The sequence below is a fragment of the Grammomys surdaster genome, unplaced genomic scaffold (genome assembly GCF_004785775.1).
Source record: "Grammomys surdaster isolate TR1022 unplaced genomic scaffold, NIH_TR_1.0 170, whole genome shotgun sequence".
NCBI classification, from domain to species: domain Eukaryota; kingdom Metazoa; phylum Chordata; class Mammalia; order Rodentia; family Muridae; genus Grammomys; species Grammomys surdaster.
The window spans coordinates 7,481,033-7,507,899 of NW_021604618.1; the positions used below are offsets into that span (position 1 = coordinate 7,481,033).

A 26,867-nucleotide genomic window follows, 5' to 3' on the forward strand; every position below is an offset into this window, starting at 1 on the left:
TCTGGGTTCTGGGTTCTGGGTTCTGGGTTCTGGGTTCTGGGTTCTGGTCCATAGCTTTGATGCTATGGCAGCACCATGTTACTGCTGTTACTGTAGGCTCGAAGATGCTGTTGAAATCACAGTAATGGGATGCTCCCTGCTCTGATTTTCATCCTCAATGTCACTTTGGTTAATTGGGCCCCTCTGTGGTTCTGTATGAATTTTAGAATTATTTTTCTTTGCAAACTATTACCCCAAAAAAATTGTAAAAGAAAGAAATGTCAAACTCATTCTTATCCTCCTACTCAAACAGAAATCATAAAAGAAAAAGGAAAGCAAAGATCAGTTTCCCTCACATACATAGATGGGAAACTTAACAGTGTACAATTAGCTGGTGATGGTGGCCCATAACTTTAATTTAGAGAGGCAGAAGTAGATGGATCTCAGTGAGGTCAAGGCCAGCCTGGTATACATAGCAAGTTCCAGGACAGCAGGGCTCTGTAGAGATACTCTGTCTCAAAAAAAAACCTAAATAAATAAATACCACAAAGCAATCATAATCCAACAGCACATCAAAAAATTTACACAGCATTATCAAGTGAGATTTATTTTAGGTATACAAGAATGGTTCAACGTATTGTTACACAGGTCAAAAGAGATATCAATATCATAGCTGAGCCAAAACTCAAACACAGCCAATAGAGCCTAGTGTTTAAATAATACAATTATGTATTGTCTGACTCTGAGAACTAAGAGAAGTTGATGAAACTCCCAAAATCAAGCATATGCCAAGAGATAACTAGAAAGCATTCCCACAAAGCAGTCTATGATCCTTTCAGTGTGACCTAACCCTGCTCCTGTCCAGTGTCACCGGGCCCATGGGTCCAATCTGATCAGAGTTGGTACATGGAAAGCTGAACTTCCAGGAAGCTGCAGGAGAGCTGGATTTGTCTCATAGACAGACAATTGCAGTCGAAATTCTTGCAAAAGCTGTCAATCATCTTTTTAATAGGAGTTCAGGTTTCTCTTACTCAGGATTCTGTCTCTATTTGTCCTGGGATTGAACTGTACCCAGTACCCTAAACAGGCTTTGTTAACAGGCTTTGTTCATCTGCCAGGACAATCCCTTTCCCTCACTCCCTACTCTCCCCATTGGACTTCCTTAGATCTTTTGTAGACTCTTAGCTGCCAGTAAACCCTTCCAGTGATAGCCCAGGACAGACTAATTACTACTCTTTTATATTGAGAAAAACTATACTCTCAAAGATTGATCCACAGGCTTTCAGCTTCTGGCCTCTGAACTTTTGTTCCTATTATGTCCCTGAGAGACAACATTTAACATAGCCATCTATTTTAATGATAGTGTTAACTAGTATCCAGATTGCAATCATCATAGACCATCTAAAATAAAATTTAATAAATTTTACTAACAAAATTTATCTCTGTAGATGAAAAGTTAATATCTAGGATACTGATGCAGCTTTCAGATTCACCAACTCTGATCAGATAGAACCCATGGGCCAGGTGACACTGGACACATAGAAGCAGTCAGGTCACACTGAGTCTAGTATGACCCAGGCATTGATGAGATCATCAGGTGTGAAGTCCCATTCCTACACTGCCACTTTGGGGACCCAAGAGACTCAGGAAAAGGTAATGTCTTTCATAAGTTTTGAATTTCAAATTATTATGTGTGCTTTTTAAAAAAATGTTTATTTTATGTGTTGGGGTGTTTTGCATATACAGCATATGTGCCTGGTGCCTGTGGAGGTCAGAAGAGGGTGCCAGGTCCCTGGAACTGAGGTCATAGATGATTCCATGTGGGCACTGGGAACTGAACCCAGGTCCTCTGCATGAACAAGTACTCTAACCACTGAGAAATCTCTCTATCCCCTATTTGTGTTTTTAACAAAACTCTACATTCAACTTTTTCAAAGGGCAGCCTCCCCCTGGAAATGTTATGCATGTCCAGGGATCTGGTGTTGGCTGCATTTGCCTACACTCTCCTCCTTCCTCTCCAGTACTACACTGCCACCAGAGGTGACTGGGTGGCCACTTCAGCTCCACAATGCATTCTAGGACAATGGAAAAGCCCATTTCTAAGCTGTTTCTAATCATACACATTTAAATGAATCTTGGATTGAATTCAAACATATCTTCGCAAGTTCTAGCACTTTTTTTACTTGAAACAACTTCAGGGATGCTCTGGTCTAACCTGTCAGTTTTCAGATTGGTAAACTACCAGAAGAGAATTTCACAAACTTCCTAATGTCAGCAGGGGAGCCAGGACTAGAACCCTGGACCAGTGTTTTGTCTCTCCACAGTTACCTACCACTGATCACAGTTTGGCTGGTTCTCCCAACACAGTACTCATGCCGTCTTAAGCACTCCCTGCCTGTTCATGAGGAATGCAAAGCTGGGATGATTACAACCCAGAAGCCTGTGTGGGCTGTGCTATGAACCTATTTTCCCAGCCCGGCCATTGGAGATTATTCTCCGTTGTAAAGGCAAACTGGCCATCAATAGAGGCAGTGTGGTAGAGTAGCACTGGATGTCAGGTGACCTCTGTCACTGACCTACTATATGAGGATGGAGCAGACACTTGACCTTTTCCTTGGGGTGTGGTGTCCTGTGGCAGCCTCTGGCAGTTCTTGTCACACAGTTGTCATCAATACCTAAATGAAATTAGCTGAATACGCGAGATGCTTTTTATTCCTCTTATACCATGAAGCTATGCTGTTCAGTTCTTCCTGCTTTCCCTGCAGGAGAACCTCAGTGGAGAGAATCCAGAGTCCTGTAAATGTCAGCTCAGGTGGAGACGTGTCCTCAGACCCAACTTGAGAGATCACCTCTGTTTTCACAGCTCCGGTAGGGATCACTGCCTCTATCTAGTGTGAATGCACTGTTTGTTTTCCTTCTTCTCTTTCTGTTTGCTGTTGGAAAAGTCCATTAGTGTTGAATGACATGGCTAAACTGTAAAGGGGAGAACAGTTGATGTGCTAATAATTCTTAGGTAAATACCATTTGTTATTGTCACCTCTAAGCTTTCCAGAGAGGTGGCACCATTCCTGGTCCTGCACTGACTCCTCATTGGCTCTTTCACCAACCTGGAAAGGCAAGTTTGGAGAGAGAAACATGAAAGGATGGGTGAGCGCAAGGAAGGAAGAGTATGATAAAGAAATGGGGTCACTGAAAGAGGTACAGAAAGCAAGCGAAAGAAGGACCAGACTTGTGTGCCTGCTACTTACATGCCTGCTCACAGGCAAGCACAGCAGAGCAGAGAGACAAGAGCTAATGGAGCCTTTCTCAAGCTTCCTCTCTGAGGCTTCTTCCTCAGAGACACTGGAACTCTGCAGTTGTCATACCCCAGTGGCACTAATTCATAATCTCTAGCTCCATATCAGCTCTTTTCAGTCGTTAGCATGGGTGACCTTTGTGAGTTGCTGTGTGGCAAAGGAGAGACATTGCCTAGGAAATGATGATGTCAGCATTAAAGTGGAGCATCCTTATGATGCTCTGTGTCAGGGATGGAGGAATATGACATGACCAAGAAGCTTCACGTTTGCCTAGAAGAATTTATGGTTGCTAAAGAGAAGGGAATATGGACTCCCCTCCTAGCTAACACCAAAGTCTAGTGAAGAGACTTCTATAAGAATAAGGCCCTTCACTTACATGTTCAATAGACTCTGATGGTGTCTGGTGCTTAGCTTAGGGATACCCTTGTTCTGGGAAGGTGTTGGTTTCGGGTCTCTTCTCTCTAATGACTTATGGCCTAGCACTAAAAGTAAACATTATAAATATAAAATAATGAACTGAAAATGGACTGAATAGGTGTACTTATGTATTTAGGAATACACACATACACATTCTCTGTGTCCTATTTCTCTTACAGATCCACAATGTACATTAACACATTAAGGATTCTGAGAAACTAGAGAAACAGGGTGAGGGCTTGAACTTCAATAGCAAACAATGTCAGACTCACTACTAGCTTGTGACTTTAAGACAGAGTGGATGAACCATTTTTCCATTTAATTCAATAAAAGCTAATTAATATATCACTTGCTTTCCTCTGTGTGTGTGTGTGTGTGCGTGTGTGTGTATGTGTGTGTGTGTGTATATATATATATATATATATATATATATATATATATATATATTACAATTAATAAAAAAGGAGGCCATGAATTTGAGAGAGACCAAGGCAAATGCATGGGAGAAGTTGGAGGGAGGAAAGAGATAGGAGGAAATGATAAAATTATAATTTCAAAAAATAAAAATTATGAAAAGAAATGGAATGGCAGATATTATATATTCTGACAACATGAAACATGGAAAACTTACTAGAAGGTGATATGGGATAGGCAGGCAGCTGAAGCAAATGTATCTGAAAAGGTGACTGTGAAGTGAGACCTCAAAGGAGCCGGTTACAGTAAGAGTGACAGAAAGGGCGCTGCTGATGGAGGGAACAGTGGGCAGTTCAGCACAATGGGTGGACTGTGACCTTCAGCAGAACATTGTCAATGCCTTAATGTACACAGAGAGAACAGACTGTGTGCATCACAGATGAGAGTTAGCTACCAAGGAGGGACAGAGCTAGACTAGGCTACAAGAGGGTGTTCCTGAAAGGAAGAAGGACAATAGTTTTGCTGGCATTTTTTTAGTGTATGGTGGGCACAGCAGCCATTCTCATTTGGGGACTTCTTATTCCTGTTCCTGTAACAACCATCCCCTGTCAATGCCAACATTTAGAGCCAGAAAGCCACAACTCAATCAGTTCATATTAATAACTTTAGGGTACTTGTGGGATTTGGAAATAACCAAATCCTCCCACTCTGCGCCTTCACTGGCAACATTAAACTTGTTTATTCTTGAAGACACTGTCATCATTCCAGCAAACACAAGGACATTTAATTCAGTCCGCCCCACCCCCTGCTCCATTTCAAAGTCACCTCTGGTTGTTAAGGTTACAGGTTAAGGATCTTGTTTCCTGGCAGTTATCTTGGCTCATCTTTCTTCTCTGATCCTAGAGTGATCAAAAGACTCTTCCCCAATGATGGCTGTGTATACATCCTGTCTGTCCATTGCAGGAGTCACCAGCTGTCTGTGGTCATCGAGCACAGGAAAGGTGGACAATATAAGAAACTAGATGTTCAATTTATTGAATTTTACCTAATGTAAATAGTTTCAGATGAGTAGCTCCAGAAAGTTAAATGTTCTTTTTGATTACTGAAAAGGTACTAAAATACATTTACATAAATAAGCAATACAGTTAGTGAGAAATTTCTTCTGAAAGAGAGGAGAAGAAGAAGAAAAAAGAGGAGGAGGAGGAAGAGGAGGAGGAGGAGGAGAGAAGGAGAAAGAGGAGGAGAGGAGGAGAAGGAGAAGGAGGAGAAGGAGGAGAAGGAGGAGGAGAAGGAGGAGAAGGAAGAGGAGGAAGAGGGCAAAGAAGAAGAAGGAGGAGGAAGAGGAGGAGGAGGAGGAGGAGGAGGAGGAGGAGAAGGAGAAGAAGAAGAAGAAGAAGAAGAAGAGGAGGAGGAGGAGGAGGAGGAAGCATACTTCAAAGTTGGCTGAATTGGCTGAATTGGCATACAGAAATATAATCATCATCCATTAGCATATTTATTTGGCCAGATCATGAAAAATGTCACCTCATCCATATTTCAGAAGTTTTCCTAAAAATTATTTCATTAAGTATTCAAAAGTGAATCATGAGGTCTTCTTTGATGGAAATAGTCCATCACAAAAGAGCCTAGGAAATGGCTGTGCTTTCTGTTTCTCTTATAGATTCATAGTCCATGTCAACATAATAAAGACTTCCAAGAAGTCCTATAGTATTCAGCTCTGGAAAACACAATTTAACTTAGAGATTCCAACATGCTTAAAAGAAGGGTCCTCTGTGTGTGTGTGTGTGTGTGTGTGTGTGTGTGTGTGTGTGTGTGTTAATCTTAGCATCTGAAAAAAACTAGAGAAAGCGGACAAGAGCCTGGACTTTGATAGGAAATGATGCCAGATTCATTACTAGCTGGTGACTTTGAGAAAGTTGATTAACCTTTTTACTATTTTGTTCAATAAAATGAATGAATTATTGCATCACTGGCTTGCATTGTATATATAACCCAAGCAGTTAGCTAGTATTTCCATTACACCTGTGGGGTTAGGTGACTGAGTGACAGACTGAGGGTCCAGGGAAAATGGTGCCATCATTGAGCAGAGCTCAGGTATTGAAAACATTAATGTGCATTATATTAGAAGTCAGAATGAGAGATGAAGCTATGCTGCACCTCATGACTTAGAATGTGCACCCAGTACCAAATGCTTTCCTACAGTTCATTCTTGGCACAGCCACCATTTGAGCTGTGAGTTGAAGTGTGTTATCCTTTGAATCCTCAACCTTATGCAAAGTGAAGACTGGACCCATCATATCTGCCTCTGGGAGCTCTGTGCTCTGGTCTGCCCTGCTCAGGCTTCTCTTTCATTGTATCCAACCACTCTGAATCTATTTCTGCAAAGTCTATTTGCTGTTCAATAGATATGACAGTAACATGCCCGCCTCTGAGCCTTTGCATTTGCTGGCTGTTTGGTATACCACACTCTTCCTGTCATCTAAGGTTCCTTCTCTTATAACTCTTAATCCTTTATCAAAATGTCTTCTCAGCCCTCCCGAAACTAGCAACACAACTCCACCTCCTCTCGTCTTCTCCAATCTCTTTTCTTGCCTCACATATCTGATGTGCTAGGTTTGATTTTCCTTATCAGTTTCCACCTAAAAGAATATAAGTTATGTTAGAGCTGAGTATCTTTGTCTGTTTCATACTCTACATCTGGCACAGAAGACATCAATGACAACAAGTGGGGACTAGAAAGATGAATCATCAGGAAAGAGTGCTTGATGCTTTTGTAGAGGACCTGGGTTTGGTTCCCAGTACCTACGTTGGTAGTCACAACCACCTGTCGTTACAGTTCCATGGGACTTGACACCTATTCTACTTGACACCTGCACACTCATAGTCTATATACAAAAAAACAGGCACACAGACATACACACAAAATAAATCTTAAAAAAAAAAAGAAAAGAAAAAAGAAAACCACCGAGTGGTAACCAGATGCCAAAGTTGTCCATATTCTGTTGCTATGTTTAGTTTGTAGGATAGATTATCCCAAAGAAGAAAACACATCTCCACCATGCCCTCTGTGGTCTTTATTAGTGTTTTCTGGGACCCATCAAACAAACAAAATAAAATTCTTTCATTAAACAGAAATTGTTTGAGTTTAACAGCTTAAGGGGAAAGGGTTATGATTTTTTTAAACAGTGGCAGCAGGGTTGTTGCCCACCAATTATCAACCCAGAAGCCAGATGGCAAGAAGAATGAGATTTATACAGATAGCTACAGAATGATTAATCCAAATTCAGCTAAACTCTGAAGTCTACATGTTTCAAAAGTTTGTGAGATTCAGTTCTAAGAAGTTTGGTTTTCTTAATGGTCTCTCTTATTCCAGAAGCTGAATCTTGAGCCCCAAGCTGAGGATAACTCACCTGTGACACTAAGTTTGTCATGCTGGTATCGTCTCTTAGTCAGTGTTCCTCTGCAGATCCAGATCGTGGGACTTTTACAGTCTATATTCTCACATATACTCCTCACATGTATGGTGTTCCACTATGAACAAGGCACCCATTAGGTGCCTTTAATAAACCACTGGAAAAAATAATGTAATTGCTTCCCCTTCTTACTGTTTTCCCTTTTCTTACATTTTTATACATTAGCAAAGACATACGTGCAAAATGAAAATCTAACATGCATGACTAACCTTATCAAAATATCCCTTAGCATTTTTCAAAAAGGAAAAAAATAACAAAAAATAAAAACCAACCCCTAAATACTAAAACTGAAAATGGGTTCCTGCTTAAATAGCAATTGACATCATATAAACACATTTGTAATCTTCATTACGTGAGTCAAGGGTTCATTACTGGCATCTTGTAACCAGGTTAAGTCTCACAGTTCTAGAAAGCAACAGAATTCTCATCCAGCAGACACTGGTATGTGGAACCAAGCAGGCTGTTTGAATTTCTTTTCAGCACAGGTAGGAGGCAAAGGAGAGTGTCACAGTAAAATGTTCGCCTGAGAGGATATGTCTTGGAAGGTTTGGTTATTATACTCTGTTCTGGAGAAGTGATTCACATCCCAGTTATGAATATGACTGATGGCTTCCCAGTCAGAGGAGTCTCCCAGAAGATAATCATCATCCACTCCTTGAATATATATCCTGTTGCATCCCAGGTATGAGGATAACAAAGGTGATCGGACATGGTCCCTGCCCCTGGAGAGCTTACAGTCTAATCAGTTGGGAACTTGAAGGAAGGCTCAGTGGATGAAACTCATGGGCAGGGTCTGCCCTGCTCAGCATACTGAAGAAACCGTGAACCTAGTCCTTGGGATCCAGGGTCTTGCTTAATTTCATCAAGTCATATAGGAGCCTCAGACAATCTGAGTCTTGTGAAGTATTAATGGTCCATTACTTGACTTCAGTTCCCATGGAAGCCACTAATACACCACTTAGGAATATTCAAGGAGACTATATTTAGTGATCCTGTGGCCTATTAATCACAGATGAACTTATTAACTATCCCCTAAAGAAAGAGGTTTTTCTGTAGGACTTCTGGGTTTGTTTGTTTTCAAACTGTGGTGGGAAGCACAATGTTACATCCCAAATTGGCATAGTTTGATTACCTGGAGTTCTCAAAGTCACGAATACCACATAGAAAACACAGCAAATTCAAGCCAAGACAATAGATATGCAGAGAACTTAATACTTCAGCCTACTTAAATTGGAACTGGGTGCCAAGAAGCTGCCACTCTCAGCAAACAGCATAATCTATTTATCTGTAGAACTGTTCCCACTGGTCCTCTCCAGATTCACCTACTCTCTGACACAAATAGCTCTATGATGAAGTAGATGTACGAAGAGTCAAATCCAGTTACAGGAATAAGAGAAACTGAACCCAGGAAAAGGTCTGGTTTTCCTAGACAAAAACCAGGGAAGGAAAAGCAGAGAGAAAACTGACAGGGGCCCCTAGTAACTTCACACACACACACACACACACACACACACAGAGAGAGAGAGAGAGAGAGAGAGAGAGAGAGAGAGAGAGAGAGAGAGAGAGAGAGAGAGAGAGAGAACCACAGAGAGACATTCATAGATTCCTTGGTATTTCCTTCTGCAATATCTGCATTCTTGGTGCAAACATCTCTTGCACTTCTCAGCATCACTGCATTTATTTGACTTTGGCTCTGATGTGAAGCTCTGAAAAGAATCTTCTCCATCTATCTCATCCTGCTGTCCCTATTAAAATAAAAATATATTGACTTCAAGGTCTTGCTTTTGCTTTACTCTAGGGACTAGAAGTATCTACAGAGCCCTCTGTTCTGAAGACGGAATGACTGCCTTTATACCTACTGGTTCAATTGCTGATTCTAATCCAAGGGTACTATTGTCCTCCTAGAGACATTTGACAATATCTAGAAATACTTCAGATTGTCACAGTTACTAAAAGTGGATGGAGTTCATAGATATTGCTACACATTTTACAATGCCCAGTACCACCATCACCTCAAAGAATGACCCAGCCCCAAATGTCAACTGTACCCATGGAGAAACCTTGAACTACAGAAATACAAGAGCATGCTCATCAATCATTTCCAGGCTACCATCTTCCTGTCCCACTTATTTTTCAATATTTGGGCTAAACTCTAAATAACTAGAAGTGACCGCATGTGGTAACTGACTTTTCTAACCAACCATTCAAGGGTCAAGGGGTTACATGAAAATCATCCATGAACGAGAGTAAGCTCTTCTCCTACCATTGTTCTCACGTATTCAAACATTCCCAGTCCTGTGATCATGACGTGATTATAGGCCACTCTGGATTGTCAAAGTTCCCACTCTCAACTCACTGTCTCCCAATTCAAGGCAAACTTCCCAGCATCTTTTGGATTGATCCCAGCAATCTGAGGATCTGGACTTTGTCCTACCTACCCAATCCCATTTCTCTTGAGGCAGTCACATGGATGTTTATATGCAGAGAATACATATTGCCTTTTTTTAAAAGTCCTTTTACATTTGAAAACATTTAATGCCCTCATTTCCTATCCCTTCCTCTTAGCAACAAGCACAAGGCTGCAGGCCCTGTTGTTCTCGGGGTAGAAAAGAACACCACAAAGAGGCAACAGCAAATCACAACCACATACAGCTTCATAGTTCACAGAAAACTGTGTACATTTGTTCCCCACATAGGACATACTTCAAAGTAACAAAATAATTTTTTTTATCAACTGTAGTGTTCCTTCTTCCCGTCAGAAGTAGATTTTCTTTGTCCCTTCATGGTACATAAATATCACAGAAAAGTAGTCTTTGAAATATTTACGTCCAGTTCTTCATTGATCACAATCCATTTGCTGTGTGTTTTGGTTTGTGTCCCAAGGGTTGGCAGCCTCAGTTCTCATTTTCTCTCCATCCACGAGCATTCTTCCCAAACTTATAGACCAGCCGTCGTCCATCCACACGTTCCAGGATCTCTCGTTTGTAGTAATATCTGTAAGAAGAAAATGGGTAAGGTAGCCATTCAGCCTGGGCAGGACAGGGAGCACCAGTTCTTGGTCTTGCCATTGGAAGAAGGTGAAGCTGCTCACCTCATGGCCCGGCTGAGCTTCTCATACGTCATACTACTGTTATTTTTCTTCTTCCCCCACAGCTGAGCCACAGCTTCTGACTTCAGGAACCTGAAGATGCCTTCTGAACGATCTTCCCACTTGATCAGCCCTGGGTTCTTGTCTGGGCTAAGGAGAATATCTCGGATGAACTCCCATAAGTGAGTGCCCCTTGGGTCTAATGGAAAGCAAGACACAATGGCTTAGCAATGGTGCAAATCAAGAGAGCTGGAGGGAGAGACAGAGACTGTGGAGTAGTGACCGCCTCTGCCTCAAGATACATAACCACCAAATAGTCCTTTTACAGTGAACAAGTAATACAGTCGGGGTGTGGGGATCTCAGTGGTTTAATCAATGCCACGCAGTTAACTACAAGCAAATCCAGTACTAAAGAATCGCTGCTAACCATGTAATTCAGGTCTAGTTGCTTCTAATTATTGTTCACAAATTGCCTGGGCTTCATTTCAGACAGCAATCTTCAGTCATTTACCTAGCACCTCATCTGGTTATGTTACTCTGGGCCCATAGCTGTGCTTCAGCCAAATGGCATTACTAGAGCACTCAAGTCTTAACTGCAAGAACATTGTGTAGAGAAGGTTATCACACAGGGGTCAGGGAACCAACTTTAAGACTAGGCAGCTCCTGGAATTTGATTTTACTTTCAGGAGATTTGTGTCATTGCCCCTCCCCGATGCCACTCGAGGGACCCTATAATTTCACTTTTATGGCATAAGCTGGAGAGCAGAGAGTAAAGATGTCCCAGGTCTCTGTCCTTTCTAGATTTTACAATCCTGATACTTCTCTGTGCCCAGAGACCTTGTGTCTCTGATAGTTCAGATATGTTCAGAAGGTTTTATACATGGGGAAAAAATCTAACTCCCAGAGAGCAGAGGAACAAGGACAGGAAAGAGTGCTGTACCTCAGTCACCCCTTTCTAGCCTGCTCCTTTTGCCACTCTGTGTTTTTTTTTCCTGGACAAAGGAAACCCTTTAACCTGCCCGCAAGTTCTTTTACACTTAGTATCCTAATTTTAGAGGAAGCAAGATGAGGAAGAAATCCCCTGGAAGCCCCACTTTCAGAAACAGCTATATAGAGAGTCACTTTGATAGAAGACAAGTCCCACTTAGAGGTGAAGGAACGGAGACAGAAGCAGCATGGCCAGGTGACTTACTGTGCTTTTTGGTGTGGGACTTTACAGGGTGGTCTTGCTCCTTTTTCATATCAGGTGACTCTGCTGAGGAGAGAAGTAAGAATACCTCCGTTTACATATCTCCTACAACTATCGCTCTCATACACACACTTAGCCAATATTCACTGAATACCCACTGTGGGCCAGCACCACTGGGCTGTGTGGCAGAGAGGAAACAGAAAAATAATGCAGGGTAAGAACTGGGGATCACTACTATATACTTTATTATTATTATTACTATTATTAAGAGAGAGAAAGACTTCTGTGATAAAGGGACAAGAGGAATGTAGGAGAGTTAGCCATGCAGAAACCCAGGACAAGCTTTGCATAAATGAGAAGAGTAGGTGCAAAGTGCCTGAGGTCACTTTACACAGGACAGAAAGAAGCCAGTGTGGATGTGACCAAGGGGCAGAGAGATGGGAGCTGAAGTCTGACCACTAATGCCTTACAGGAATTTTTGAAAGAACTCTCTTATGCTTCACTCTGAGAGAAACAGTAAGCCATGGAAAGATTTAGGTCATCTAAAGGATGTTTTTATAACATAATACAAAAATGTAAACACTTATAACAAAGAAGGATAACGTTTAAGCCAGAGGAGTGCCATTTTTTTGGCATGCAAAGATACATTTTAATCACCTTGACAAAGGGGCCATTGAGTGGCCTGAGCTCAGCACAGAAGGCCACCTTGGACTATGGAAACACAGATTAGTTTAACAAATGACTCTTTATGGTAATTCTTTTGCTGTCTCCATGGAGGAAGAGACAGAGATAGCTCTTTGATGTAAAAATTTGTCTTAAAAAAATCCAAAAAAGTACTGCATGTTCTTAGGTGCATAGGACAGGTTGAAAAGTTGAATCCCAGTGAAACGAAAGTTGAACGATGACAGTAGAGATCAAGAGGAGACCAGAGGGACAGCAGGATTTGTCTGTGTTTGTGACTAGTAAAGCTCCACAAAATGCAGTTACTCTGGAAGAACAAGGCCTATTGTTCTGCCAGCCAGTAGGATGAAAATATAACGCATGGTGATTTATTACATAGCTTATAAAAAACCAGAACCAAGAAGTCCCAAGGTTCCCAGCATTCAGGTGATGAACAGTGAAGAGGTAGAGATGCTAGGGAGCTAATACATCTGACTTAGTTATCACTTATTATACACAGATACCAAGCTGTCCCATGAATATGTTGTTATTATGGATCAATTAAAGGAGGCAGAGCTGGATAGATGACTCAGCAGTTAAAAGCCCTTGTTGCTCTTTCAGAGGACTTGAATTTTGTTCCCAGTACCCACATGATAGTTCATAACTATGTGTAACTCTAATTCTAGGAGACCTGGTACCCTGATACTCTTGTTTGACTGATATGAGCACCAGGAACACACAAGGCACATAAGTGTTTGTGAGTGTGTGTGTGTGTGTGTGTGTGTGTGTACAGGCAAAACATTCATGTGAATAAAATAAATACATCTTTTTAAAACCCTCTTTAAAAGGAACTAACAACTTAGTGGCCTCGTGTGTGTGTGTGTGTGTGTGTGTGTATCTATGTGCATTTCTCTGTATCTGTGTGTCTGTGTTTGTATATGTTCAAAGGCACTTCAAGTGTTGTGAAGAACATGGTTGATCTCACTCCAAGCCCCATAATCAACAGCTAGCCAATTTTAATATATAATAGTCCCTAAGCACAAATCAATCCTCTACAGATATTAAGCAAAACATGTCTCTTCTTATGATATTATAGCAGAGCTTCCTAGCCTAGGGTTCTCTGGGGAGGTCTTCAACAGCATTCTAGATGCATTAACAATGTGTGCACAGGGAGGGGGTCAAAGCTTGCATCTGAAGGAAGAGGTTACTATTCTATTTCCAGTTAAAGTGTTCAAGAGGGCTGGAGATATGGCTCAGCGTTAGAGCACTTGTACAAGGCTTGATCCTCAGCAGCACAAAAGCTAAAATGATACGATAAGATAAAATAAAATAGTTAGAAAACCACTCCTAATTATTGAGTTCTTGCCATGTGCCAGGCACCATACTGAACATTTTACAAAGTTTATCTTAATGTCATTCATACAATAATGTTATGAAGTAGGTGTTATTATATAATTCATACAAAAAAACTATGATGTTAGTACTACTATAATTCAGTTTGTATCTATTGAGTATTCAAGAAACAGCCTGGAAGTAGAGTCAGGCTGAAAGTATCAATGGTCGGATCCCAGAAGCTCATAATTCTTTGCTAAAGGGAGGCAATTTGGTCACACAACACACTTCTCGAATGCCTTCTGAAGGATCCATCCACTTTCACAGTGTCTTCATCAACAGAAAACAAAACAATCATTCCCATGTCCTGGCACTACACTTCCCGGTGTGTGGTGCTGATGGGGGCCCCTCACACTTCCACATTCCCAAAGCTATGAGAGGACAGGAAGAGGGATTAAACAAAAGAGAAACTCCCCATTCTAAGTAAGAATTTTTCTCCTGGCATGGATGCCAGCAGGGCCTAGCCCTACGTAGCTTTCTCTGAAATGCAGAAGGACCGATACACGGAACTGGAAAGGACACCTCTTGGCCCCCTGCAGTTCAAGGGCAAGGTTGCAACACCCCACCAGGACATGATGACATTAAAACAGGTCTGGCACCCACCCCGGTTTCCCAGTGATACATCACCCTGACAGGGCCACGTTGTTCTGGAGACAAAGAATGGCATTTACCCAGCAGGCCACAAGCAAAGCTCATTTTCCAATGAGATCCAGGAGGGAACGGGGCCATGATTTCAGAGCCAGGGACGGCTTCAGAAAAACACACATTTCCTGGCACACTGGCCTCAGTCAGTGCATGAGGGCTCCAGTGTGACAGAGAATCCGTCACTTTGGGGTTATGGTATCTTTAATAACTCGATGGAATCTTAAATGTTCTCCCCTTGAAATTGCAAGTGTGTTACACTAATAGAATTTGGTCAGTCATCTCAGGGATCTCTGGCTCAATCAGGGAGTTCACAGACTCTAGATTAAAAGACTAGGAAAATTCTATACACACTCATACACACACACACACACATGTTCCTATCATCACATGGGAAAATAAGTAATCCTGGGCAAAAAGATGAATGTTTCTTTCAGATACTCTTCTCGTGCCAATAGGCAGAGGAAGCCACAAAAACCCTCCCAGCCTTAGCTCTAAAGCCTTTTGATCTATGAGCTTGTTTTATACAACAGCCTCTCTCCTACCCCCTTGTCCTCCTCACTGCCACAAAATAAAAGCTACCTTTGAAGTAGCCATGTGGTCAAAGTGATTCATTTTTATAAAATAATGGTTAGCTCTGCAGAGGTTGTCCAGCCTAGCTTTTTCTTGTTTCCCTCCCAGACACTTGGGGTCAAGGTGTCCGTGGATCCAGGTAGAAGCTGTAACATGCCCCAAGTTTGCTGTGTAAGTGGGAGCCTATGCCTTCAGCCTAGCTACTTCACAAGAGAGCAGAGATTAGATGGATTTGCATATGAGTCAGCTGTGAGCCATTTCTTTACGGGATATACAAATTTCAGTGTTCTAATAGACTGTGCCACCCTAGCTGGAGGCTCAACAAGTCAGTAGATAAACACATCAAGCCTGGGTTGGCATGACTGGCTTCAGGACTACTGAGCAGATCAGAATACTGGTGGCAGCCATTTTATGGAATGGGCAGATAAAAAAAAAATCAAAACAAAGCTAGCGTCCCTGCCGCCACTATCAAGGAGACCATCAGTTGACACTGAGCCTCACCTTAGCTCAGCTTCAACATGCATGAAAACATAGAAAGATGTTTAACTACACCCTATTTTATAGGAACTTGAAATGGCAAAACTAGGACAGATGTAAAGGTCTTTGGGGGCATTCTGGCCCCATCCAGGAGAGATTAAACTATTCTGAAAGGAAGTGACTCGGTGTGTGGTTGCAATTAATATCCTATCATACCTAAAACTCTAAAGAATCCACCAATTATAGAGTTGTTGTTTTTTGTTTGTTTGCTTGCTTGTTTTGTTTTGTTTTGTTTTTTGGAAACTAACTCTGATAGAGGGCTTGGATTATCTGTCTCATTTTCTAGCCTCTTACTAAGGCAGGTGAAAATGGGCAGGAAGCAGGGAAGCAGATTCATAAATTTCATTTTAAAGACCATCTAAAACCATAATAGATGGATCCAGAAGACAGTGACTCCCTGCTGTTACAGCATGCAGGCATAAACTGTTGCCTTGAGCCCCTGATGTTCTGAGATTCTAGAAGATGTAAGGCACTGAAAGGGGATGGTAGGCTTGGATGTGAGATGACAAGGCCGTGACTTCCTAGGAGTCTGGGGAACTTAAAAACCCCGGAGGCTCTCAAAGCAGTTGGTTCAACTTTATCATTAGTTAACAACTTTTGCCACATGTTAAAGACCCAACAGGAAAGACAGGGAAGGTGACAACTACCGGAAGTTGGAGTGGTAACTAGAGGGTGACTTGGGTCACCCTCGACCCTGAAGCTGCTAATCTTCTCTAGGTAGGTGGCAACAGTTGCCACAGAAGATTATACAGATGGACTGCTCTTCCATAGTGGCAGATATGGCCTTCCTTCCTGATTTACACAAAACACTTGAAGAGATACTCACTAAGGGCTATTTGAGGGTTGGGAGCGGGCTGCTTCAAATCTCAACCACAATTCCAGATGTGCTTAAGCTAGCTCCCAGTTCTCACATTCAAGGGACCTGACCTGCACAAAACATCAAACTAAAAGCTCTGATTAGTTCAGTTCACACAACGCATTCAACTAAAGCAAAAGAAGATGGAGAGTTATTAAGTCCACGCTTCCTTCCACACAGACACTGCTAACTTCCAGCTCTGCCATCACTCCCAAGGTCAACTCCTGCAGAATACTTCTATTACAAATGACATCTCAGCTTCACAGACCCAAAAAGGTCTAGAAATAGCCAGGGCAAGGAAAAACACAGAATCTTTTGTTCACCTAACTCTTATAGCACAGATATAAACTGTCTGAAAGCCCTCTCCCAGACCCAACCCCAATGTGCCAATCTTGCTGTAACCTTTGACAAAGCATCATGGATAACCCCTAGTTGTATCCAGTCATGACTAATATACCCAATGCAAATGTAGTTGACACAGGGCAGATGCTCTGATTACAGAGTACTGATGAGCCAACAAGATTAAGCTTCAAGTGTGTGGGGGAGGGGCCGCAAGTGCAGGACTGCTGTCCAAACTTCCAAATTACTGTTTCTGTAGACCATGCCCATAGGTCCACAGGTGTTTTGAGTTCTCTAATGCCAAACATAGTTCAAATGTATGTTTGGGATGCAATTGAAAATTAAATATAGCCTTCTCTCCAATTTAAATACAAATAAATTTACCAGGTTTATCTCCAAAGCAATTTTTTGTTCAAAATAGAAGAAACTGCAAGGAGCTTTCATCGTCTCATGAGACTAGTGAAGCAGAGTGTTACAGGGGAACACTTCTGTGGATCGTAAGCTGATAATCTTTAGTGTATGGCTGGCTGGGAAGAATGGCTGCTCATACAGATGGCAACTCAGTTCACTCCCTGGCTTTTTAATGAGAAAGGCTCCAGTGAGGTAGAAATGTGGGTGGTGCTAAGTTTTATTGATAATTAGTAAGCACTGGCGGAAGGCAAGCCCAGCCCGTGTCTGGACAACTTACCAACTGGAAGGTGACTGGAGGTTGTCATGGAGATCTGAGCCCTGCAGAAAGTTTTGCTGTCCAACAGATCTGCCGGAAACAGAAAGGGAAGGGGCATTGAGAGACCCTCGTGATGACACAGGACTGAGGCAGAGTGTAAAAGGCCATTCAGAGTCAGGGAGGTAGTTACCTACTGTGCTACCATAGCTGGGATCATAGAGATAGTTTTCTTCTTTCCATGTGTTCATGATGGAAGGATCTACAAGGGATAGAGAATGAGACCATCAACAGTTATTATCCCTGGGCAGAAGAATCCTCATCCTAAGTGGCTGCTCCATCTAAGAGGAAAGGGGAAAGGAAGGGCAGCCAAGAGAAGGAGTAAGAAAGACCCAGTTTCAATTATCTGCTACTTTATAACAATGTCAGCCTTTTTTTTTCTCCCAGCATCATGAGAATAACTTTGTTAACCATGTGATCTGCACTCATTACATTTTGGGCTGTAGAATCCTATCCTAGACCAATTCTCTTTTTTTCTAGAAATTGTTCTAGCCTGGCTGTCCTTACTTGACATCCTGCCACATAATCACCAGGATAATTTTAGTCTGGAGTAGAAGGAAAGCTTTGTTGGAGATGAATAAATATATAATAATGAGTTAATGGGCATTCTTCTTTCTTGGGAAATTGATGTGTTTCTTTCAGAAAAGGAAAAAAAATACTGGCCAATTTTCTCACAATTCCTTCACTGCTGAAATTCAGAAGAGCAGTTCCCCTTAAGTTACCTAACAGCCACTGCCATCTAAACTTTCTCCGAGTAGCTTAAGGGGTAATATACAATTCTCAAAATTCAGGAGAAGGGAGGAATCTTACTAAATCACACAAATAGCTTTTATGGGTGGACCTTTGCTTCATCTCTGGGAGATACTGAAATTGCCCCCTCCCTCCTTTGCTCCTTCTCCTGTATGCCATGTCTCAAGAGGCAGTCCAAGTGAGACACACACTTCAGCCTTTGGAACAGAAGGAAACTCCCTTCCACCTACCCCAAGCAAGCCCAACTCCCACACAATTGTCAGATCCAGGCCAGTTTCCAATATAAGCATTCTCCTTTCAAGCTGGCCAAAAGCTTGATACTCCCACCTTCGTCCTGGCATCAAGTTCTTGGCCCCCACTCTGCGCTGCTTTGGTTTTCCTGATACCCAGGTTCTACATGTGAGGACCAGGTTGAGCTACCAGCTGAGCTCTGTCTTGTTTTTAATAGCATAAATGGTATAACACCTGACTCACTGGCTAAGTCCTCCTGTTTATGACATGGGGATTTAGCTGGTATTTAAACTCACAGATAAGTATTTGGACACTCCAAGCCCAATGTTTTGAGGTTACACCCTCTGTCCTTGTTGGGTCACCTTGTACATCTGTTGTCTCTAAAACCAACATCCAGAGAGGTTTGGGGGGGGGGGGTTCCTCGGAGTCTATTCTCCCCATTTCCCAGGGTGGACCTTCTCCACCCTAAAGCTCAACTTTTCCAAACCAGCAACACAAGAATGTCCAGACGATCAAGGAGGATTATCAGCTTCTCTGTGGCCTCTCCAATATCACCTTGGCCCTTGCAGTGGGCTATATGTAAGGCCAAGGCCATTCTCTAAGCCAAATTGTAATCTGTCTCCAGAACTTGGGAAGGCCTACAAAACACCAAGCACCCAAGTTGAAGGACAGGCCTAGGAAGGCCTAATTAACATGTTTAGCAGCTTTTTTTTCTTTAATTATGGTAAACCAAGGCCCTTATAAAATATTAAATAACTGCATGGACTAATTTTGGTGCCAAGTGACTCAAAATTCACCCCTAGGTCAAATTCTTTCCTTGGCAACTGACACACAACTCTCAGGGAAACCTGTGACAAAGTTTGTCAGCCCACATGAATCTATCTGACATGGTAGTAGGAAATGACCCAGGAGCAGTGTTACCTACCTGCATGTTATGTTTTGTTTGTTTGTTTGTTTGTTGTTTCATTGGGGGGGTGTTTTGTGCCCATGAAGTTTGGGGCACAGAGAAAAGGAACCAAAATTAAATGTAGACATTATGAAACTATAGACTTTGCTCAGATCCCAGGACAGGATCTTTCAAATAGAAATAGCTTCAAGATGGGGATTGGCCTTTATAACCACCTTTAAATGTTCCTGTGGAAGCTCACTAGGGCCCAGGCACTATGCTGCCTACAACATCAAGACACTATGGCTGCCTACAACATCAAGACAGCATCAGTTCCCTCCTTGTGAAGTTCACTCCCATGGAGGTAGGAGAACAAAAACTCATCTTCTCTCCCCTTGCTCTTCTGACCCCAGCCTCACTCTTTCTGGGAAGGAAGCCCACCTTAGAATCTGTGTTTACCTGGCTACTGGTCTTGGATTTGGATTGGTGCTATGATTGACAGAAGGACACAACCTGCTGCTGGCAGCAGGACAGCTCACCACACATACTAGATGGAATTGGTGGTCCCAAGAGCAGGGAAGAGGTTTCCAATGGGCAGTGTGGCCCATTGGAAGTAGGGAAGTGACCTCTATGGGTTCCTCTTCTCCAGTGGTCTCCTGTTCTCCCTCCCCCGACTCTCCCCAGGGCTCTGCCTGGCTGAGCTGGCTCCCTCAGCCTCTCAGCACTCACCAGTTTGTTCAGTCTTGACAATGACATTGTGTGAGGACTGGAAAAGGTCACTGCTGCATTGACCTGTGAAGGATAGATTGCAAAGTCAGACTGAGTTAAAACCTGACACTTCAGTAAAGACAGAGCTGGCTCCTTTGAAGAGCTTCAGCCATCTTGCTGCCTTCCTTGTTTGCCTGTGGGAATCTCCCTGGTGAGCCTCAGCACAACAAAGCCTGGGACCATCTCTGGCCTCAGAAAACCAGTAGCCCAGGATACCTGCACAAGTGGGACTTTTTGTGGTAGAGGTAAAGAATATTATAAACAAGAAGGCCTTCTTTTCCAATGCTAGGAGTTGTAAGGCATTTGCTAGTCTAGTCTCTGTCTCCTCTGTAAAGTCAGGGGATTGGAGCAGGAAGAGTCCCTTACATGAGCTCTATGGTACTTTCTCACACTAAGACATCATATGAAATAGAAGGATGCACAGAAAGGCATTTTAGCTTCTCTAGAGCTTAAGTCTTTGATCTTAAACTCAGTCAACCCCACTTTTATTAGATCCATCTATGACATGAACCTGCATAAAATACCATGGGCGTTCCTTTACCTATGCCTTCAGCACTCACACACATGGTTCCTGCCACATAGCCTCATCTTTGTGTGCAACTCCTCTTGACTACGATATATAAAGACACATATGTTAATGAGTCTGTGGCGATTTTCTTCCCCACAGGGATTACCAATGGTTCGTATTTCTGACCTTCAGCTCTCCCATCTTTAAATGGGTACAGCATTTTCCCATAAGAATCAATTCACAGTGTAACTATATTCATAGCAAATGTAAATTAATAGAATATGTACAGAAATTCAAACAAGAAGCCCAGAGTGGAAACTCCTACCGTTTTGCACTCGCAGTCAAGAACAGCAAGACCAAACAAGTATAGAAGGTCAAAGATGACCACCATCTCCCAGGCCTCCCGGCCTCAGGTTTCAGTCAGAACAAAGCTTTCCAGGAGTGGACATAATTAGAGATGGTACTTCTAACTCTTCAAATATATGTCTGCTTGAGGCAAAGATTCCTGTGGGTTATTTAAATAATGCAGCCTTGTTTTGTTTGGATATATATATATATATATATATATATATATATATATATATATATGTAATTACCACCATGAGGTGAGTGAAGAGAACACCAGAGTACCACTCATCCAAAATGTCATGATGGCCGCCAGTGTTACTGCCACATTCCCTGCTGATGGCAGGCTGTCAACACAGGCAAGAGCTCACATTTACTGAGCCCTAGTCACTTGTCAAACACAGGCTTGGATGAGACATAAACACACTTTCCAATGGGTCACCTCTCTCTCTCTCTCTCTCTCTCTCTCTCTCTCTCTCTCTCTCTCTCTCTCCACATATATATGTATATATGTGTGTGTGTTTATGTATGTATGCCTATGTGTGTGTACACTGTCACCATGTACAATTTGCAAGATTGTGAAGGTGAGACCTAAAGAGAGAACTTTGAAGTTGTAGGAACTATTCCACAAATCACTCCAGAAACAGTCTGTGTGTATCCAGCCCATCCATTCTGTTTTCAGAAATATTTTTATTATGGATCTATTTTAAAATACCTATCTTTTTATTATTTTGTATCGTGTATGTCCTCATGTGTGTGTCTCTGTGTGTAGGTATGTACACATGAGCACAGAAGCAGTGTGGCTCATCATAGGTGTTGGATCCCCTGAAATTGACATTATAGGAACTTGTAAGACCCCTAATGTGGGTATGGGGAACCAGCTTAAGCCCTCTGCAAGAGCAGTGCACGCTCTTAACTGTTGAACCACCTCTCCAGCCCCCATTCCATACATTTAAAGGAAAGGGGGAGAGGCGGGGCTAGCCTTCTCTACTCCAGAGACACAGATCTAGTTTCATTTGTTTTCTTAAATACACAAGACTCCCATCTTAAGAACCAGGGTCTGGGGTGAGTGTGCTAGTTCATTCCTGTAATCCTAGAACTTGGAAGGCTAATTAAAGAGGATTTTGAGTTCAGGGAAGGTATGAGTGACAGAGAGAATCCAAGGCCAGCTATATAACCACGAAGTCCAACCTGAATTCAAGATAACAGGATAAAAAATTTCTAATTAAAATTTTAAAACTTATGTCAATATTTTTTCATTTTAAAAATTATTTTGTTTTTATAATTGATGATCTTTAACAAGCAAATGAATGGCTGAAAATGAAGCTATTAGTCTCTGTCAGAAAATGTAAAGGAGGACTGGAGAGATGGTTCAGAAGCTAAAGGGTCTTGATGTTCTTGTAGAGGACCCAGATTCAGCACCCAGTATCCATATGGGTGATTCACAGTCATTCATAACTCCAGTTCTAGGAGATCCAACACCCTCTTCTGATCTCTTCATGAACCCCATACACACAGGCAAAACACTTGAATGCCTCAAGTAAAATAAAATTTAAAATACATACATACATACATATATACACATATATATACATATATATGCATACATGTATACATGCATATATATGTATATAAGTATATATACATATATCTCATATATATGTATATATGTGTATATATATGAGATATATGTGTATATATATGTATATACATATATATATATAGAAAATATATACATATATATATGGAAAAGCTTGTCTTACTGTGACAAGTATCCTGTGGATAACTCAGCTAGCTCTGTCTCTCTGGAAATGAAGGCAACCGCAAGAAGAGTTTCACAAATGTTTCTAAGGGATTAGACACATATCATACATTCCCTAGGCTTTGTACCTCTCTCTGCTACTTCCCTGTCCTGGGAAATGGTTATTTGGAGATGTCACTCCTGAAAAGGAGCCCAGCCAGCTATGGAGTCCCTGCGCTTCCCAGGCACTACTCACCGTTCCACTTAAGATGCTGTAAGTTGCTGTAGAGCAGCTGCCCGGCAGAGCCTGCTGCCCTCGTAAACTCCTGCAGGCTCATGCTGCATAGGTGTTCTCCGCTGATGTCAAACTCCTGGAAAGGGATGCAGCTAGCATCCAGCTGGTTGGTGTCCAGGAGATGCTGCAGCCATTCCCACACCTGGTATTTGGTCCAGTACTGAGGGTGGATTTCATGCCACTGGCCTCCAAAAAAACCACTGGAAACTGCAAAATAGGACATGACCCTGTGAGTGGCCCCTGCTTGTTCCTGAGTTGTCTCAGATACAAGACATGGCTGAGGGTAATGTAATGGAGACCATAACCATTGCCCCCACTCTGAGAGCATCACCACGGGAGCTGAATACAGAATGTGCTCTGGATAGCAAGTCCTAGCATGTGTGTGTGGGGGGGTGCGGGTTACCCAGCTGTGTCAGGGCCTTTTCATATTCTTCCTAACATGATGTCCATCTCTGTATAGTAGATAATAGACAATACCTGAAGTACTCTGAACTTACTCTCTACCCTACCCTCAAAGAAGTGCCAACGTGAGAGGGTTGGTTATAGTTTCATCTACTTTCTAGCTGATTGTACTGATGTAAATAGATTAATTTTGCCAGGACACCTCATAAATATCAAAAACATCCCTTATATAATGCCATATTTGCATATAGCTTACACATTACCACATTACCCACTGTATTTTAAAATCTCTAGAATAACTACAACCCCCACAACAGTGTAAATGCTCTGTACATAGTTAATGCTGGATTGTTTGGGAAATGATGACAGGAAAAGATTTTGTATTTGCTTAGTTCAGATGCAGTGTGTGTGTGTGTGTGTGTGTGTGTGTGTGTGTGTGTGTGTGTACATGTGTCTGTGTATATGTAAGTGCATGCATATGTGTATTGAGTGGGTATGTGGAGACCAGAAGTCACTCTCTGGTGTTTAGTATAGCTTTCCACCTTATTTTTTGAGACAAGGTCCCCTCTCTGAACCAGGAGCTCACTGATTTGGTTAGACTGGCTGGCCAGAGAGATATAGTGATCCATCTACCTGCCTTCCGGTGCTGGAATTACAGATGTGGTCTACCACATCTGCCTGGCACTTACCTAGGTACTAGGGACTCTGAACTTAGATTCTTATATTTGCCCAGCGAGCCCTTTAGCCATGATGATCTCTCCAGCCCCCAGATAGGTGTTTTATTAGGATTTAGTTGGGTCTGTAGGTGTAGAAACCTGGGATGCAGAGGGCTGTGGATAGTTCTCTCTCACACTCTTTTTTTCCCTCTTATATACACACACATAGAAAGAGAGAAACAGAGACAGAGAGACAGAGAGACAGAGAAGAGACAAAAGCTGAGCTCCATCAAATACAGGTCACTCTCAACCAAAAATGGGGTCTTCAATTAAGCTTCCTTTTCTCTGACGGCTTTGCTCTTCCCTGAAGTGACACAGTCCATTTGCTTACCAAGTGATGTCTCCTCACCCTGGCTGATGACTGTGGTTGCTCTGACACCTGTCACTCAGTTTCCTTCAGTAGCTTCCCACTATTCCCTGAAATAAGATACAGAACTGCCACACCAGGCACTGGAGCACTTTGCTAACTGCTTTTGAATTGACCTGTCCTCTGTGGTTTTTTTCCTGTGCTGTCTGTCCCCAGGCCCCTTTCTATCCTTCCCTTTACTGATGCTGAGCTCCGGGCTCCCATTCTTTTGAACTCAGAGCCACCACTATTTCCTTAACTTACTTTGAGAACTGAATCTCTAGGAATCGAGCTTATGATTTCTCTCAACGGCACCTGTCATGTCTTGCTTATCTTTATAGATCTCTGAGTCCTGGCTTGCTCTACTCTGCAAACTGTATGTCCAAGGTCATGGACTCTAATCTTATTGATCTTCATATATCCATAAAAACTCCACTGGGGCCATAGTGGAAGCTCACTACATAATCAATATGATTCCATTTCATAACTGACCCAAATTCGGTCTGCTATGAGTGCTCACAGCTACTCTAATTTCCAGAAGCCATGGCCAAGCCATGGTCAGGAGATAGCATTCTGTAAAAAAATAAAAGTATTTACAAAGAAAATATCCCTAAAATTGCCCCTTCAAAATCATGCTGGCTTAAAACTTAAATCATGCTGACTTAAAACTTCAGTGCAACTACCATCACCAGGGACTCTGCTTACATGCAAATTCCAATCCAGTAGGTATGGGCTAGGGCCTGAATTTCTGCGTTCTTGGCAAGCTTTGCCATGTTCCTGTTGCTGCTGCTGCTGCTGGATTGTAGAGTGACGAGAAGATTCAAGACTCCATTCCCATAATGCCTAGGCACTAACCCTTTATGCTACTCAGAGGAAGTATAGGAAGCAGGGAAGATCTCAGGCAATCTCACTTTCTCCCCCTTCAGAATCCAGCCTTTGCTTCCAGACCTCAGAAGCTACAAGAGCAAGAAGTCAAGATCAGTCAGGATATCAAGGCGACAGCCACTCACAGGATAAGCCTGGTGGCTCCCATCTTACAGCCAAGCAGATGAATCCCCACAGCCTTCCCTACAGGGGACAGCAACAGGGCAAGGGGAGTAAGGACTGGGAAAAAGTTGGCTAAAGCTTGAGGTATATAGGAACTCTCCTGCAAAATACAAAGCCTATAGTGGATGCTTCCAAGTCCTTACTACTATTTTTATTATTATTGTATCTCACATGTGACACTGTTTAAAGATGAAAACTGTTGTTGTGTTGTTGTTGTTGTTGGCTGATGGCCTCTATTCCTGAAATAAGTCCATTGCTATATGTGGCTAGCCTGGGATCCTCTCTCCTGTGCACTCAATGTGAACCTAGTTACACGAAGTTTCTGATATTCAGTTAAAATCTGAGAAAGGGGAGACAGAAACTTGCCTGAAGTTGGCTAGGAGAAGATGCCTCCCTCCTCAGGCAGAGAGTCATCAGAGTTCCTCATGTCAGGGTAACTAACAACCTAGAAGGTTCTATTCTCTACCATTCGCTCTCTTCTCCCTCCCCTTCAGCCTTCATAAAGACCGGGGTCTTCTTTGGGACCTCCAGAGTTAAAGAAATAAAAGTGACTTCTGAATTGTACTCCCTGCTAAATCTACTGCTCCAGTTTTCTCCAAAGCAAACAGCAGAATAATGCCTGGGGCATGCCAAGACGTCCTGATCTCTTTAGATTTTTTTTTTCTAGTTCTCTGCAGCAAGTTCGAGTTCTGCCACAAAATATGTAATTGTCCAAAAAGGACAGCAATTTGAGGAGACAAGGAATCTAAAACAGGAAGACCACCTGTTCATGCTTCCTGCCATGCTTGGCTGGGATTCCAAATTAAAAGAGGAGTGCCACATGGACCCACCACTCAGCAGAGAATGCCACCCTGCCATTCCTCTCGCTCTTGCTTCTCCAGCTTTTCCTTCTGACAGGACACCTTTGTGTGTCCAGGTAAATGTGAACAGCTGCATCTCTGTAGGGGAAATTAGTGGCAAGTGAGGAGTGTACTGAGTCCCAGGAGCCTGGCTGTGCTGAATGCCTTCACAGTGAAGCACAGGACCCCTAATTCATCGTTCACAGTGAGCCACAGGCTGGATCACCAAACATTACCTACAAGTCTTGTCACCAGGTCCTCCTACTTTGAGTCTATATGTTCCAGAGTAAAGCACTAGAAGGCATGGCAACGCCTGAATTCCTGACCAATCTCTTCCTTAAACTGAGAAGTGATAGTAAACAAGCAATCTCTCTCTCTCTCTCTCTCTCTCTCTCTCTCTCTCTCTCTCTCTCT

General features: G+C 42.4%; 1 protein-coding gene across 1 annotated transcript in view; it reads right to left on the minus strand.

Moving 5' to 3' along the window:
• Positions 1-9,185: 9,185 nt before the first annotated feature.
• Ehf (ETS homologous factor) overlaps positions 9,186-26,867 on the minus strand; it is a 37,950-nt gene continuing 20,268 nt past the window's right edge. Inside the window, exons 3-9 of the mRNA XM_028767057.1 lie at positions 23,065-23,310; positions 20,176-20,238; positions 17,713-17,781; positions 17,544-17,612; positions 11,860-11,922; positions 10,671-10,866; positions 9,186-10,573 (exon numbers count right to left, since the gene is read on the minus strand). Coding sequence (XP_028622890.1) covers positions 10,474-10,573; positions 10,671-10,866; positions 11,860-11,922; positions 17,544-17,612; positions 17,713-17,781; positions 20,176-20,238; positions 23,065-23,310 — 806 coding nt within the window. The 3' untranslated portion in view covers positions 9,186-10,473. The remainder of the gene's footprint in view (positions 10,574-10,670; positions 10,867-11,859; positions 11,923-17,543; positions 17,613-17,712; positions 17,782-20,175; positions 20,239-23,064; positions 23,311-26,867) is intronic.